Source organism: Phyllobates terribilis, unplaced genomic scaffold (genome assembly GCF_046119375.1).
Source record: "Phyllobates terribilis strain yellow unplaced genomic scaffold, ASM4611937v1 Scaffold_14__1_contigs__length_39327217, whole genome shotgun sequence".
Taxonomy (NCBI): Eukaryota; Metazoa; Chordata; class Amphibia; order Anura; family Dendrobatidae; genus Phyllobates; species Phyllobates terribilis.
Window position 1 is genome coordinate 21,355,185 of NW_027362774.1, and position 15,651 is coordinate 21,370,835.

The 15,651-nt window shown below is 48.5% G+C and overlaps 1 protein-coding gene across 2 annotated transcripts in view; it reads right to left on the minus strand.

Moving 5' to 3' along the window:
• Positions 1-15,651, minus strand: part of LOC141175821 (uncharacterized) — a 42,579-nt gene that overhangs the window by 23,119 nt on the left and 3,809 nt on the right. For both annotated transcript variants that reach the window (XM_073659763.1, XM_073659764.1), the window contains exon 2: positions 1,016-1,130. In XM_073659763.1, coding sequence (XP_073515864.1) covers positions 1,016-1,109 — 94 coding nt within the window. In that variant the 5' untranslated portion in view covers positions 1,110-1,130. The remainder of the gene's footprint in view (positions 1-1,015; positions 1,131-15,651) is intronic.

A 15,651-nucleotide genomic window follows, 5' to 3' on the forward strand; every position in this document is an offset into this window, starting at 1 on the left:
CCCGGTCCTCCCTTGACACCCTAGCCGCATGGATGTCAGTGCCGCAGGCTGTACGGCTACTTCCGCTGCGAGAACCCGGGACATGAGCGGACGCTCGCAGCAGAAGTATCCCGACCCCGCAGCGCCGCTCCCCGGTCCTCCCTTGACACCCTAGCCGCATGGAGGTCAGCGTCGCCGGCGGTCGGGAGATGAGCGCCTCGCGCCGGTCATCTCCCGGCGGCATCGCCGCTGAGCTCCGTCCCGCAGATAAGCCGCTAACGGCCGCCATCATTTTTCAGAAATCCCGCGGCGCTGATTGGCCGCTGCCGGACCAATGAGCGACGCGGGATTTCCTGGACAGACAGACAGAAAGACAGACGGACAGGATAAGACGATTATATATATAGATACAGTTGAAACCAGAAGTTTACATACACTTTATAAAAAGACACATATGCATGTCTTTCTTAATATCTGACATGAAATCAGAATAAACCTTTCCCGTTTTAGGTCAATTAGGATTACCATCATTTTTATCAAATACATATTTTCCCCACCACTGCATTGTATATTGGATTATTCCGGTCATTTTCTGTGCCATTTTGCTGCTCTGTTGCTTGCAGCATCGGAGAGTGCACAGTTTGGGCCAGTGGCTTGAAGATATCACTGGTCATGAACAATCCCAGCTAATTTAGGTATGTACTAGCCCAAAATAGGAAGGAGTTTACATAAACTCATCCCAAAAATTGGATTTCAGCCCAGTTTTTTGCAACCTAATCTTCAATGACAATGAAGGAGCTGAGATGGCCAAGTGGAGTGCTGCAATTTATTTGGTCTGCTGATTTGTGGAGGTTCTTCAGATTAACACTGACGATCATATATTAGTGGCATAACCTATGGATCAGTGTTCACATGAAAGTCCTGGTTAACCCCTTTTAATTTTTTTTCATGATGACCAATCTAACTTGGAGTTTGACTTTTGGAATAGTTTGAACTGCAGTGAAAAAGTTACATAAAACCATATCACTCTCCTTACCATCATCTACGCTGTCCACTCTTTGAATGTTCAGCACGTGCACAACGGTCCACAGGACGATACACAACCAAAACGTCTTCTTCTTTGAATCCATCTCTTAGATCATCAACATAGTCTAGAGAAAATAAAAAACAGGTGGAAACCAAATGACCTTAACCCCTGTACCCCCAAAGGCTGTTTGCACCTTAATGACCAGACCAAATTTTACAATTCTGACCAGTGTCACTTTATATGGTAATAACTCTGGAACGCTTCAACAGATTCCAATGATTCTGAGAATATTTTTTTGTGACATTCTGTACTTCATGATAGTGGTAAAATTTCTTCGATATTACTTGTGTTTATTTGTGAAAAAAAAGGAAATGAAGCAAAAATTCTGAAAATTTAGCAGTTTTCAAACTTTGAATTCTTATGCCCTTAAATCAGAGACATACTGTATGTCACACCAAATAGTTAATAAATACCATTTGACCAGCGATTTCTCAGTTTTCCAGCAAAGTTTACAAAACCATTTTTGTAGGGACTACGTCACATTTGAAGTGACTTTGAGGGGTCTATATGACAGAAAATATCCAAAAGTGACACCATTCTAAAAACTGCACCTCTCAAGCTGCTCAAAACCACATTTAGGCTGTGTGCACACGATGCGTTTTTAATGCGTTTCCGCGGCGTTTTTGCAGTTGCGTAAACGCCGCGGAAACGCATGAAAAACGCATGGTAGAAGGGCAGCAATGTTCCCCAATTGAAATCCGCATGTGCTGTGCCCATGATGCGGATTTTTCCGCAGCGTAAACGCTGCGCTCAAAAATCCGCAGCATGTCAATTAATTTTGCGGAAACGCTGCTTTTTTGCCGCCATTGACTTGCATTAGACCGCATGGAATCCGCATCACTGTATATGTTGATGCGCTTTTCATGCGGTCTAATGTGCGGATGGTACCCGGGTGTGGAGGAGAGGAGACTCTCATCCAGACCCAGGTACCATTAAAAAAAAAAGAATAAAATAAAAAATATATATATACTCACCTTCTGACGGCCCGCGCACTGCTCCTGCTTGGTTCCCGGCACTTCGGGGTTGAATGAAGAAGGATCTTCGCTGACGTCAGAGTCATGTGACGGGTCACGTGGCGCTGACGTCGGCAGGTCCTAAAGTCTTCACTGCCTGCAGCCGGGACCGAGCGAAGCAGGACACCGGGGGCCATCAGAGGGTAAAGTATATATTTATTTTTTATTTTTTGACATTCACACACTATATAAATCCATGCCGGTTGCATGGATTTATATAGTGTGAAGTTGACAAGCACTTTCCAAGTGATGCTAAAATCGCTTGGGAAGCGCTTGTCAACCCGCATGCGGAAATGAAAGTGAAGAACGCTTCATTTCCGCATGTCCCTGGCAGGAAACGCATGTACAATCCGCATGCGTTTTTTCCTGCCAGGGAGATGCAGAAATGCTCAGGAAAAAATCCTGAGCATTTCTGCATCGTGTGCACATACTCTTAAGTGGTTTAACCATTCAGGTGCTACACAAGAATTTTTAGAATGTGAAAAAAAAATGAACATTGAACTTTTTTTCACAAAAAATGTACTTTAGACCCCAATTTTTTTATTTTCAGAAAGGTAACAGGAAAAAATGGGTCTCAAATTGTGTTGTGCAATTTCTGCTGAGCACGCCGATATCCCATATGTGGGGGAAAACCACTGTTTGGGCGCACGGCATGGCTTGGAAAGGAAGGAGCTCTATTTGACTTTTTAAATGTAAAATTTGCTGAATAATTAGCGTCCTCCATGGCACGTTTGGAGAGCCCCTGATGTGCCTAAACAGTTTAGACCGCCCACAAGTGACACCATTATGGAAACTAGACCCCCTCAGGGAATTTATCTAGATGTGTGGTGAGCATCTTGAACCGCCAGGTACTTCACAGAAGTTTATAACACTTTGAAGTGAAAATAAAAAAATCACACAAAAAATGTTTTTAAGCCCCAAGTTTTGCATTTTCACAAGGGTAACAGGAGAAATTGCACCACACAGTTTGTTGTGCAATTTCTTCTGAGTACACTGATATACCTTATGTGGAGGAAAACTATTGTTTGGGCGCATGGCAGGGCTCAGAAGGGAAGGAGCGCCATTTGACTTTGTGAATGCAAAATTTGCTGGAACAATTACCATGTTGCATTTGGAGAGCCCCTAATGTGCCTAAGCAGTGGAAATCCCCCCACAAGTGACCCCATTTTGGAAACCAAACCCATCAAGGAATTTATCTAACATGCGGTGAGCACCTTGAATCCCAGATGTTTCACAGAATTTTACAACTTTTATCTGTGAAAATGAAAAAATACATATTTTTCCCACAAAAATTTTGTTTTAGTACCAAATTTTTTTCATTTTCACAAAGATAGCAGGAGAAAATGGACCCCAAAATTTGTTGTGCAATTTCTCCTGAGTACACTGATACCCCATACAGTTAGGTCCATATATATTTGGACAGAGACAACATTTTTCTAATTTTGGTTCTAGACATTACCACAATGAATTTTAAACAAAACAATTCAGATGCAGTTGAAGTTCAGACTTTCAGCTTTCATTTGAGGGCATCCACATTAAAATTGGATGAAGGGTTTAGGAGTTTCAGCTCCTCAACATGTGCCACCCTGTTTTTAAAGGGACCAAAAGTAATTGGACAATTGACTCCAAGGCTATTTCTTGGACAGGTGTGGGCAATCCCTTCGTTATGTCATTCTCAATTAAGCAGATAAAAGGCCTAGAGTTGATTTGAGGTATGGTGCTTGCATTTGGAAGGTTTTGCTGTGAAGTAAACATGCGGTCAAAGGAGCTCTCCATGCAGGTGAAACAAGCCATCCTTAAGCTGCAAAAACAGAAAAAACCCATCCGAGAAATTACTACAATATTAGGAGTGGCAAAATCTACAGTTTGGTACATCCTGAAAGAGAAAGAAAGCACTGGTGAACTCATCAATGCAAAAAGACCTGGGCGCCCATGGAAGACAACAGTGGTGGATGATCGCAGAATAATCTCCATGGTGAAGAGAAGCCCCTTCACAACAGCCAACCAAGTGAACAACACTCTCCAGGAGGTAGGCGTATCAATATCCAAATTTACCATAAAGAGAAGACTGCATGAAAGTAACTACAGAGGGTTCACTGCACGGTGCAAGCCACTCATAAGCATCAAAAATATAAAGGCTAGACTGGACTTTGCTAAAAACATCTAAAAAAGCCAGCACAGTTCTGGAAGAACATTCTTTGGACAGATGAAACCAAGATCAACCACTACCAGAATGATGGAAAGTGAAAAGGATGGTGAAGGCGTGGTACAGCTCATGATCCAAAGCATACCACATCATCTGTAAAACACGGCGGAGGCAGTGTGATGGCTTGGGCATGCATGGCTGCCAGTGGCACTGGGTCACTAGTGTTTATTGATGATGTGACACAGGACAGAAGCAGCTGAATGAATTCTGATGTATTCAGAGCCATACTGTGTGCTCAGATCCAGCCAAATGCAGCCAAACTGATTGCTCGTCGTTTCATACTACAAAAGGACAATGGCCCAAAGCATAAAGCCAAATCAACCCAGGAGCTTATTAAAGCAAAGAAGTGGAATATTCTTGAATGGCCAAGTCATTCACCTGATCTCAACCCAATTGAGCATGCATTTCACTTGTTAAAGACTAAACTTCAGACAGAAAGGCCCACAAACAAATAGCAACTGAAAACCACCGCAGTGAAGGCCTGGCAGAGCATCAAAAAGGAGGAAACACAGCGTCTGGTGATGTCCATGAGTTCAAGACTTCAGGCAGTCATTGCCAACAAAGGGTTTTCAACCAACTACTAGAAATGAACATTTTATTTACAATTATTTAATTTGTCCAATTACTTTTGGTCCCTTTAAAAACAGGGTGGCACATGTTAAGGAGCTGAAACTCCTAAACCCTTCATCCAATTTTAATGTGGATACCCTCAAATGAAAGCTGAAAGTCTGAACTTCAACTGCATCTGAATTGTTTTGTTTAAAATTCATTGTGGTAATGTCTAGAACCAAAATTAGAAAAATGTTGTCTCTGTCCAAATATATATGGACCTAACTGTATGTAGTCAAAAACTATTTTTGAAGCACAGTGCAAAGCTCAGAAGGGAAGAAGCGCCATATTGGAGTTCAGATTTTGCTGGAATTGTTTGAGGGGGCCATGTCACATTGGCAGAGCCCTTGAGGTGCCAGAACAACAGAAATCCCCCATATGTGACCTAATTTTACAAACTACACAACCAATGAATTCATCTAGGGGTGCAGTGATCACATTGACACCACATGTGCCTCAGAATTTTATACCATTGGGCAGTGAAGAAAGAGATTTTATTTTTACCACTAAAATGTTGTTTTTGCCCCAAGTTTTTAATTTTTCTAAGGGCTAATAGGAGAAATTTTTACAACAAACTGATGTCCATTTTTCCCTCAGTGCACCAATGCCCTACATGTAACCAGGAAATACTTTTCAGGCAGAGTACAAAGCTCAGAAGGGAAGAAGCACCATATTAGAGTGCTGATTTTACTTGTATGACTTGCGGGTGCCATGAACCACTGGGTGAGCCCCTGAAGTGCCAGTACCCCCAATAAGTGACCCCATTTTACAAACTACACCTCTCAACGAATTCATCTAGGGCTGCAGTGATCATATTGACACTATGGGTGTGTCACATAATTTTATGATATTGGGCTGTGAAGAAAAAATAATTATATTTTTACCATCCAAATTTTGATTTAGCCCCAGATTTTACATTATCACATGGGAAAGTGAGTAAAAATGGCACCAAAACTTTTGCTGAATGTGTCAATACCCCATATGTGGCTGTACATTATTGCTTAGCCACAAGGCGAGACTCGGGAGGCACAGATTGCAATTTGCCTCCTGGATATCAGATTTTCCTAGAATAGTTTGCGGACTCTATATACAGAGCCCCTAAGTGCTAGAAGAGCAGAATCTCCCCTTAAGTGACCCCGTTTTGGAAATTATACCCCTTTGGAAATTTATCTACAGGTGTAGGAACAATTTTTAACTATATGGGTGTTTTCCAGAAACAAGCAGCAGTGGATGTTGCTGAGTGAAAACTGCAAGCTGCCGCTGTAGTGACCAATACACTGTAGTGACCAGTATGCTGTAGTGCACAGCTCATGTTTCTGGAGACATGCACCTGTAAATTAGGCGGGCTCTCATCACTACAGAAATGCCATACATGTGGACGCCAACTGCGGTTTAGGCACACTGTGGGGCTCAGAAGGGAGGAGGGCATTTGAGTTTGGGAGTGCAGAATTCACTGGATTTCTTTTGGAGGGTGAGGAGCCATAGCGCTTTTCCAGAGCCTTTGTGCTACCAGTAACGTGGAAGCCCCCATATTACCGTTAACAGATGACGGACTTGAGTGGGGGTTTTTTTTTGGATTGAGTTGAAGCTTTTGTAGGGAACATTTTGGATCACATTTATCCGGCACTCTACGCTGAGCACTTATATCAGGGTTTCCATCTAAATCTCTCAATGACGTGATTCAGATGAAATCCCTGAGGGATCCATTCACTAAAATGAGGCAGCAGAGTTACTCTGGACTCTGTCTGGCCTCTGTTCAGCAGTGTACGTCTTTTCAGCAGTGCCCAAAACTGTGGCCAATGACACTTATGCACACCTGAAAAGACGGACACCGCCAGATCATAGGCCAGACGGCGTCCATAGTGTCTCCATCTGCCTAATACAGGGAATCTTCTGCCTGGGGTTCCATCTGAATCGTGTATTTCAGAGATTTATACGGAAACACTGGTGTAAGTGTGGCACCCCAGGGGTCTGGTTTCCACAGTAACGGCAATGTTATGTCTGAGAGCAGGTGGGAGGTCTCTTGGTCAGGGATCCTGTGCATGCCACACCTCCTGCCCAGTCCTGGGAGGGGAAGAACTTCCCCTATATAAACCTAGGGCTGAGGCAGGGTGAGTGAGTAGAGAAGAAGTAGAGACAGAGAAGCAGATATAGGAAAAGAACATCAGGAGCTCTGTGGGAGCAGTGCTACAAGGAGTCAGGGGCTGGCAGCTGCAGAGCTCGTCCTGACTGAGAAGTTATCACCGGACCCGGAGTCCGAGGCTATGGGGACTAACTCCTATCCAGCAGCAGAAACCGACCGGCAGGGGATTGCAGGTCCTCTGGCCCAGAAAGCCGAAGGCACGGTCACACGCGTGGGACCAGCACCGCCGTCGTGGAGCGGAAGCTACTAGAAGGCCCCGAGTCACCGGCCATACGGGTGAGCACCACACGGTACACTCAGGGACGTGGGCTACTTATACCCGCCTCTAGCAAGGTAGCCGGAAGAGTATCGTTAGTTTGGGAGGCCTACAACTCCGCCTGGCCAGGGGAGATCCCATCTGCTCAAGGACTGACCAGGCCCCAATCGCTAGCCAGTACTCCGGGAGGGTCTATCTTTGTCACCAGTAAAGACCCTGAACTACACCGTACCGTCTCCGAGTGGTTCCTGCTACCCCCATAATCCACGTCGGCTGCCCTGAGGCCATACCCCTCCCGTTGGGGGTTATACTATCACGCTGCACAATTCTACCACCGGCCTCAGCGGTCTGCCCTGCAGCAGCAGCTCCTTAGCTGTACTCAACGGGTGGCGTAGTCGTCCAACATCTACCGCAAATACAGCGCCACTTAGTCTGACTCCCTGGGCACGGACCGGATCACCGCCACGAGACTACAACCCTCAAGAGATCCGGCTCCGGGTAAGCTCCCGCGTGCGCAACGCAGCGCGACACAGGCCCAGGGGCGCATCAACTTTTGGCGTAGTCGGCAGGATTCGTGCCTGCAACCACCGGGTACTGCGTGCCTGAAAAAGACTGTTCAAACTTACCAGTGGTGAAGATTCCCGCCATCCGGCGCCATCTTCAGCCTTCTTCCCGCCATCGGTGAAGATTCCCGCCATCCGGCGCCATTTTCAGCCTTCTTCCCGCCTTCTGTGGAGTTTTCCCGCCGTTGGACGCCATCTTGAAGACGCCGCGCGGGAAGAAGAGGGGCGTGGACTCCGAAAGCGCGCGAGAACTGAAGCCCCGCCTCACGTCCGGACGTTGCGTAAGGTCCTGGAAGGAGCCCAGCAGACGCCGACGTCACAGGAGCGCGACGGAAGGTCCTCAACCCTGACGATCCACTGCGGAGCCGCGGCCTACGGAAGAGGATCATCGCAAGGTAGGCCACGGTCCACTAGGGGGGAGAAGGATGTCGGATACGGAGGAGAGCTTCACCGCTTCAACCCCCGCCAGCGCCACCGCTGTTGCGGTCATGCCTTTCACCATGCCCTATATCCCGGGGGCAGCCTGGCTACCCCAGTACTCAGGGGAGTCACATACCCTGCATGACTTTAGAGAAAAGCTGGATAGCCTCTTCCAGGTGTACCCCCTCACAGAGGAGCAAAAAGTGAGCATCCTGGTGGCCCAATTAACCGGGGCAGCCCAAAGGGAGGTAAAGTCCTGGCCACCTGGGGGGAGGACTGTCGCGGGGATACTAACCCGGCTGAGGGACACCTTTGATACCCGCACCTCAGCCGAGATCAAGCTTAGATTCTACGGGTGCAAACAGCGGGCACATGAGAGTATAAGGGACTATGCCCTGAACCTACAAGAGGCCCTGAGAGCCATTAAGCAGACCGACCCTGACGGCGTGGGAGACGAGGACAGGCTGTTGACTGAACAATTTATAGAGGGTTTATATTGCAATGCCCACCGAACCCAGTTGCGGGCAATGGCCTTACAGGACCCTCATCTGGGATTTGCACAGTTCAAGGACAGAGCCATCCGGGTGCTCCGAGAACCAGCACCAGGTGGCGTTGTGACCCACAGACGCCCCACTACCACTTACCACCAGGAGGCGGCGCCCTTGTCGGCAGGGCCTGTCGGAGCTGATGCGCAGGCTTTGAACAATGACCCGGCTCCAGACCTGCACCATCAGGTCCAAGAGCTAGCTAAAAGCGTTGCTGCGCTAACCCGAACTGTGCAGTCTTTACAGGTTTCCACTCCAGGGAAGATCCAGCTGGCATCCGGACCGGAGGACATCCCGTGGCGTCGACCAAGGAGGACCCCACCGGCCAGAGGAAGACCCAGCGACCGATACAACGAGGACGGACGACCCATCTGCCGCCGCTGCAATCAACCCGGACATATGGCAAGGTACTGTCCTTTAAACTGGCACAACCTGGGGTAGAGGGCCAACCCCCAGGAAAAAGATCATCAGGCCCATCGAACTGGCGCGACAGATATGTGGGAGGACGTCCAGTCTTGCCTGTGGTACTGGATGGCATCCCTATGAGTGCCCTATTGGACACCGGGTCACAGGTCACCACTATCCCGTACGTGCTCTTCAAGCAGTACTGGAATGACTCGGATATCACCCGCTACCCTGACGACGACTTGAGTATCATCGCCAGCAATGGTCAGCCCGTGCCACAGATTGGATTTAAAGAGGTGACCATTAAAATCGGTAGAGTCGAACTGGCAGCACAGGGACTGATCATTGTAGACATTGACAAACACGAGAGTCACCCAAAGATAACTCTAGGAACTAATGTAATTGAAAATTGTCTTGCAGAGGTGATTTTCCTTTTACAACAGGTTGCCAAGAACGCCAGCTCCGGCCAGCAGCGAGTGCTCCAGAAAGAGATCCGGGCACTGATGCGACGGCAACAGATAGAACTCTCCGGTGGTGAGATTGGTAGCGTAAGAATGTGTGACCCTTTCCCTATTGCCATGCCCCCAAAAAGTGAAATGATGATTTGGTGCCGGGCAGCTATTGGTCTGAGAGGTAGAGATTACCAGGCAATGGTAGAACCAGTTTACTCAGACAGTAGGCCCACCATTTTGACAGCACGGGGGGTGGTCAATGTACGCCATGGGAGGGTGCCCGTTCGCATAATAAATATCGGGAAGAGGGAAGTGTACCTGCCCCGGTATGCCACGCTAGCCAAATTGTATACCATCAATCAAAATTCCATACAGTCCGTAGAACCCTTGCCTCCATCTTCCCCGGAGGAAGGTAACGGCTCTAAGGAAACCATGGAGGACTGGTGTCAGCAACTACATTTGAGTACTGACTCCACTCCCTCACACCAGAAACAGGGAGTCTATCGGGTGGTTCAAGAGTACGAGAGAGTGTTTAGTAAACACCCGTTAGACTTCGGGCGAGTCAAAGGGGTGGAACACCACATCCCCACGGGAGACCATCTTCCCATAAAAGAGAGGTATCGACCCGTACCCCCTGCACACTACCAACACGCCAAGGGGATGCTTAGGGACATGAAGGAGGCTGGGGTGATCAGGGATAGCTGTAGCCCCTGGGCAGCTCCACTAGTCTTAGTCAAAAAGAAAGACAACACCATGAGGATGTGTGTAGATTACCGGAAAATCAACCGTATCACACACAAGGATGCGTACCCCTTACCAAGGATAGAGGAGTCTTTGGCTGCTTTAAGATCTGCTAACTTCTTCTCTACCTTGGATCTCACTAGCGGGTACTGGCAGGTTCCTGTAGCAGAGGCGGACCGGGAGAAGACCGCATTCACCACCCCGATGGGACTTAGCGAGTTTACCTGCATGCCGTTCGGACTCTGTAACGCACCAGGAACCTTTCAACGATTAATGGAGTGCTGTCTGGGCCACAGAAACTTCGAGACGGTCCTGTTGTACCTGGACGATGTCATCGTATATTCCAAGACTTATGAGGACCACCTGAAACACCTGGCGGAAGTGTTCGAAGCTCTGGCAAACTACGGCCTAAAGGTAAAACCCTCCAAGTGTCACCTCCTAAAACCAAAGGTGCAGTACCTGGGACACGTGGTGAGCGCTGACGGAGTGGCTCCCGACCCTGATAAGATCACCGCAATTAAGGAATGGCCAAGTCCCTCCAGTGTAAAGGAAGTGCGGCAGTTCCTCGGGTTGGTAGGCTATTACCGCAGATTCATCCCCGGTTTCACCAAAAAGGCAGCTCCTATGCAGGACCTCCTGATAGGCCAGTCCCGGAAGGCCAAGAACCAGAAGCCGCCCTTCAAATGGGAGAAGTTAGAAGAAGAGTCCTTCCGCCAGCTGAAGATGGCCCTCACGGGGGATGAAATCCTGGCGTACCCTGATTACAGCCAGCCCTTTATCCTCTACACCGACGCAAGTAACATCGGGCTAGGAGCCGTACTGTCCCAGATCCAGCAGGGGAAAGAACGAGTAATCGCTTACGCCAGTCGAAAACTGCGACCCACCGAAAGAAACCCTGAGAATTACAGCTCATTTAAGCTAGAGTTCCTGGCAGTGGTGTGGGCAGTCACCGAACGCTTTAAGCACTACCTCGCTTCTTCCCGGTTCACGGCGTACACGGATAACAACCCGTTGACACACCTGGACACGGCAAGACTCGGTGCCCTAGAGCAGAGATGGATGGCCCGTCTGTCCAACTACGAGTTCACAATCAAATACCGGGCAGGACGCTCCAATACCAACGCGGACGCCCTGTCCAGGATGCCAAACCTACCAGACGTAGGAGAAGATCCAGAGGGACTGGAAGAAGTCGAACTCCCCGCGTTCCACCGTCATGGGACTATCCAGTATTCCCATCGGGTAAGGAGTAAGCAAGCCGCTACGTTTAACCCCTTGCCTCACTACAACTGGGAGGAAACGCAAGACAGTGACCCTGCCGTCCGACTGGTGAAGGAGATGCTGACTCGGCCAGAGGCTCGCCTTGACCCGGACGCTCCGGAGGAAGCCAAACAACTGTGGGCTGAGAAGAGTCGACTGTTCCTTTACAAGGGGAAGTTGTGCCGCAGAATGGTTAACTCCCGGACGCATGAACTAATCTGGCAAGTAGTGGTGCCACGAAGAGACGCAGCCATGGTGATGGAGGCATACCACGACGGGGCTGGACACTTCGGATGGAAGAAGCTGGAGTTCCTGCTGCGCGGGCGGTTCCACTGGGTAGGCATGAGGGGAACCATCGAGAGGTGGTGCAGAGACTGTGGCCCGTGCAACCTAAGAAGGAAGGACCGTGCCAGCCAGAAGACCCCCCTTCAGTCCATCGTCACCCGGCAGCCGTTGGAACTGGTAGCCTTGGATCATGTAAAACTGACCCCAAGCAGAAGTGGCTACGTCTACGCGTTAACCATTGTGGATCACTACTCCCGGTTCTTGGTTGTCGTCCCCGTTAAGGACTTAACAGCTCAAACAGCAGCTAGAGCCTTCCAGCAGCACTTCTGCCGTCCACACGGGTACCCGGACCAAGTGCTGACGGACCAGGGACCTGCCTTTGAAGCGGAGGTCTTCCAGGAATTCTGCAATCTGTATGGCTGCCGGAAGATAAGGACGACACCCTATCATCCGCAAACTAATGGACTTTGTGAGAATATGAACCAGGTGGTAATGGATCTTCTGAAAACGTTGCCCCTGGAAGAACGCAGTCTGTGGCCTGAGAAGCTGCCCGACCTGGTGGACCTATACAACTACATCCCTGTAGGTTCCACCAACTGTACCCCGGCTTACCTAATGAGGGCAAGGCCTGGTAAGCTACCTGTTGACCTGGAGATGGGAGTCCTGACACCCGAGGACACTTCACCGGAAGCAGACTGGGACACAGAGAGGCAGCAGCAGTACCGGAAAGTACAGGAGAGCGTGGAGCGAAGTCTCTGTCTCGCTAGGGAAAGACAAGAGAAAACTTACAACCAGTATGCTCCCGCTGTTCCCCTGGTACCCGGAGAGCAGGTCTTGAAGAGGAAGAGACGGCTCCACAAGTTGGACGACCAGTGGGAGAAGGACCCGTACACCATACTGCCCTCAAGCCACGACAACCCAAAGGTTTGTACCATCAGTAAAGACGGAGGGGAAACCACAGCCATTGTATCCCGGGATCACCTGAAGAAGTGTCCCGAACAGCTACGGAACCCAGAAGGAGAGCAAGAAGACCCTCGACCCGTAGAGGAAAGGGAAGATATGGTTAGTACTGTGCTCGGAGACTTCCCTCGGTCCTGGACTCAAGTCAATGGTGCAGTTGTGGTACCCGTCCTCACGTTCCTCCAACCAGCATCCCAAGTGCCTACGGAGCAACAGGTAGAGCTGGAAGAGCAGCCGGTCCAGGAGGCAGAAGACTCCACACAAGCAGAACAGGAGGATCAACCCTCTGCTCATAGTGAGCCTGCCGTACCCCTAGTGAGCCAAAGAGCCCGTAAACAGCTGCCCAGTTTACCCTTGACAGCTCCTACACCCTGTAGTTCAGGGCCAGACAGTCAGCTCCGTAGGTCCACTAGGGCCACTAGAGGCCAGTTACCCGCACGTTGGAGGATTTGAAGTGTATAAATTGTTTTATTTGTGGTTACCTGTTTTTCTTGTTGCTTGTGTATAATTATGTGTTTCTAGTTATTTATAGGAGTCCTTGGTGGATTTACCGGGAATCCTTGTACATGGTTGGAGCGTAACCTAGGAATGGACTAAAGACTGTTAAGGACTCGGAGCAGGACAGACCCCTACCTGGTTACGTCTCCCTGTTTTGGTGAAATGGACACCTTACTTTTCTTCAAAGACTGCACCCGGTTGCGGACACGCCGTAACCATCTTTATGTGTTTTTCTTATTGTATTATTATTGTTTATACCTTGTTATGTTTTTCTAAAAATATGTTTAGTCCCGGAGTACTAAATTTCACTAGGGGGGAATGTGGCACCCCAGGGGTCTGGTTTCCACAGTAACGGCAATGTTATGTCTGAGAGCAGGTGGGAGGTCTCTTGGTCAGGGATCCTGTGCATGCCACACCTCCTGCCCAGTCCTGGGAGGGGAAGAACTTCCCCTATATATACCTAGGGCTGAGGCAGGGTGAGTGAGTAGAGAAGAAGTAGAGACAGAGAAGCAGATATAGGAAAAGAACATCAGGAGCTCTGTGGGAGCAGTGCTACAAGGAGTCAGGGGCTGGCAGCTGCAGAGCTCGTCCTGACTGAGAAGTTATCACCGGACCCAGAGTCCGAGGCTGTGGGGACTAACTCCTATCCAGCAGCAGAAACCGACCGGCAGGGGATTGCAGGTCCTCTGGCCCAGAAACCCGAAGGCACGGTCACACGCGTGGGACCAGCACCGCCGTCGTGGAGCGGAAGCTACTAGAAGGCCCCGAGTCACCGGCCATACAGGTGAGCACCACACGGTACACTCAGGGACGTGGGCTACTTATACCCGCCTCTAGCAAGGTAGCCGGAAGAGTATCGTTAGTTTGGGAGGCCTACAACTCCGCCTGGCCAGGGGAGATCCCATCTGCTCAAGGACTGACCAGGCCCCAATCGCTAGCCAGTACTCCGGGAGGGTCTATCTTTGTCACCAGTAAAGACCCTGAACTACACCGTACCGTCTCCGAGTGGTTCCTGCTACCCCCATAATCCACGTCGGCTGCCCTGAGGCCATACCCCTCCCGTTGGGGGTTATACTATCACGCTGCACAATTCTACCACCGGCCTCAGCGGTCTGCCCTGCAGCAGCAGCTCCTTAGCTGTACTCAACGGGTGGCGTAGTCGTCCAACATCTACCGCAAATACAGCGCCACTTAGTCTGACTCCCTGGGCACGGACCGGATCACCGCCACGAGACTACAACCCTCAAGAGATCCGGCTCCGGGTAAGCTCCCGCGTGCGCAACGCAGCGCGACACAGGCCCAGGGGCGCGTCATAAGCACTCAGTTCAGAGCGCAGGATAAATGTGAGTCGAGCCTTACTGCGATCTTTGGGAGGCAGAATGAACAAATCAGCAGCAGGTGAAGAATTGGTTTTATTTATTTTTTACGCTGTTCCTCGTGCAGTATAAGTGATTAGACAAATTTATTCTTCATGTTGATGCCATTGCAGCGATACCAGATTTATATCAGGTTTTATATTTGGCAGCTATCACACACTAAAAGATGCTTTTTTTTTGCAAAAAATAGTTTTTGCATCAGCATAGTACCATTTTCGGACAAATGTCATTTTTTGATTGCTTTCTATTCTGATTTTTGGGAGGCAGAATGAACAAAACCAGCAATTCAGGCATTGTTTTTTGTTTTGTTTTTATTCCGTTCCGCGCTAGGTAGAATTGATAAGATGACTTTATTCTTCCGGTTAGTACGATTACAGCGATACTACATTTATATAGTTTTTTATGTTTTGGCTCTTTTACACAATAAAAAAAAATGTGTAGAAAAACATTTATTTTTGCATCGTTTTATTCTGAGAACTCTAACTTTTTAAAATTTTACGCTGATGGAGTTGTATGGCGGCTTGTTTATTTGCGGGACAAGATGATGTTTTCAGTGACACCATTTTTATTTACATTCTTCTTTTATATTGCGTTTTATTCTATTTTTTGTTTAGTGGCATGATGAAAAAGCTTAGGTTTTTTGGCCCTTTTTTTTTTATGGTGTTCACTGAAGGGGTTAACTAGTGTGACAGTTTTGGGGGCAGGTCGTTCTGGACACGATGATACCAAATATGTGTATTTTTTTATTATTTTTTTTTACATAAAATTTCAAATTTATCTATGCAAAAAAAAATATATATATACTGTTATATATATATATATATATATATATATATATATATATATAGTGCCTTAT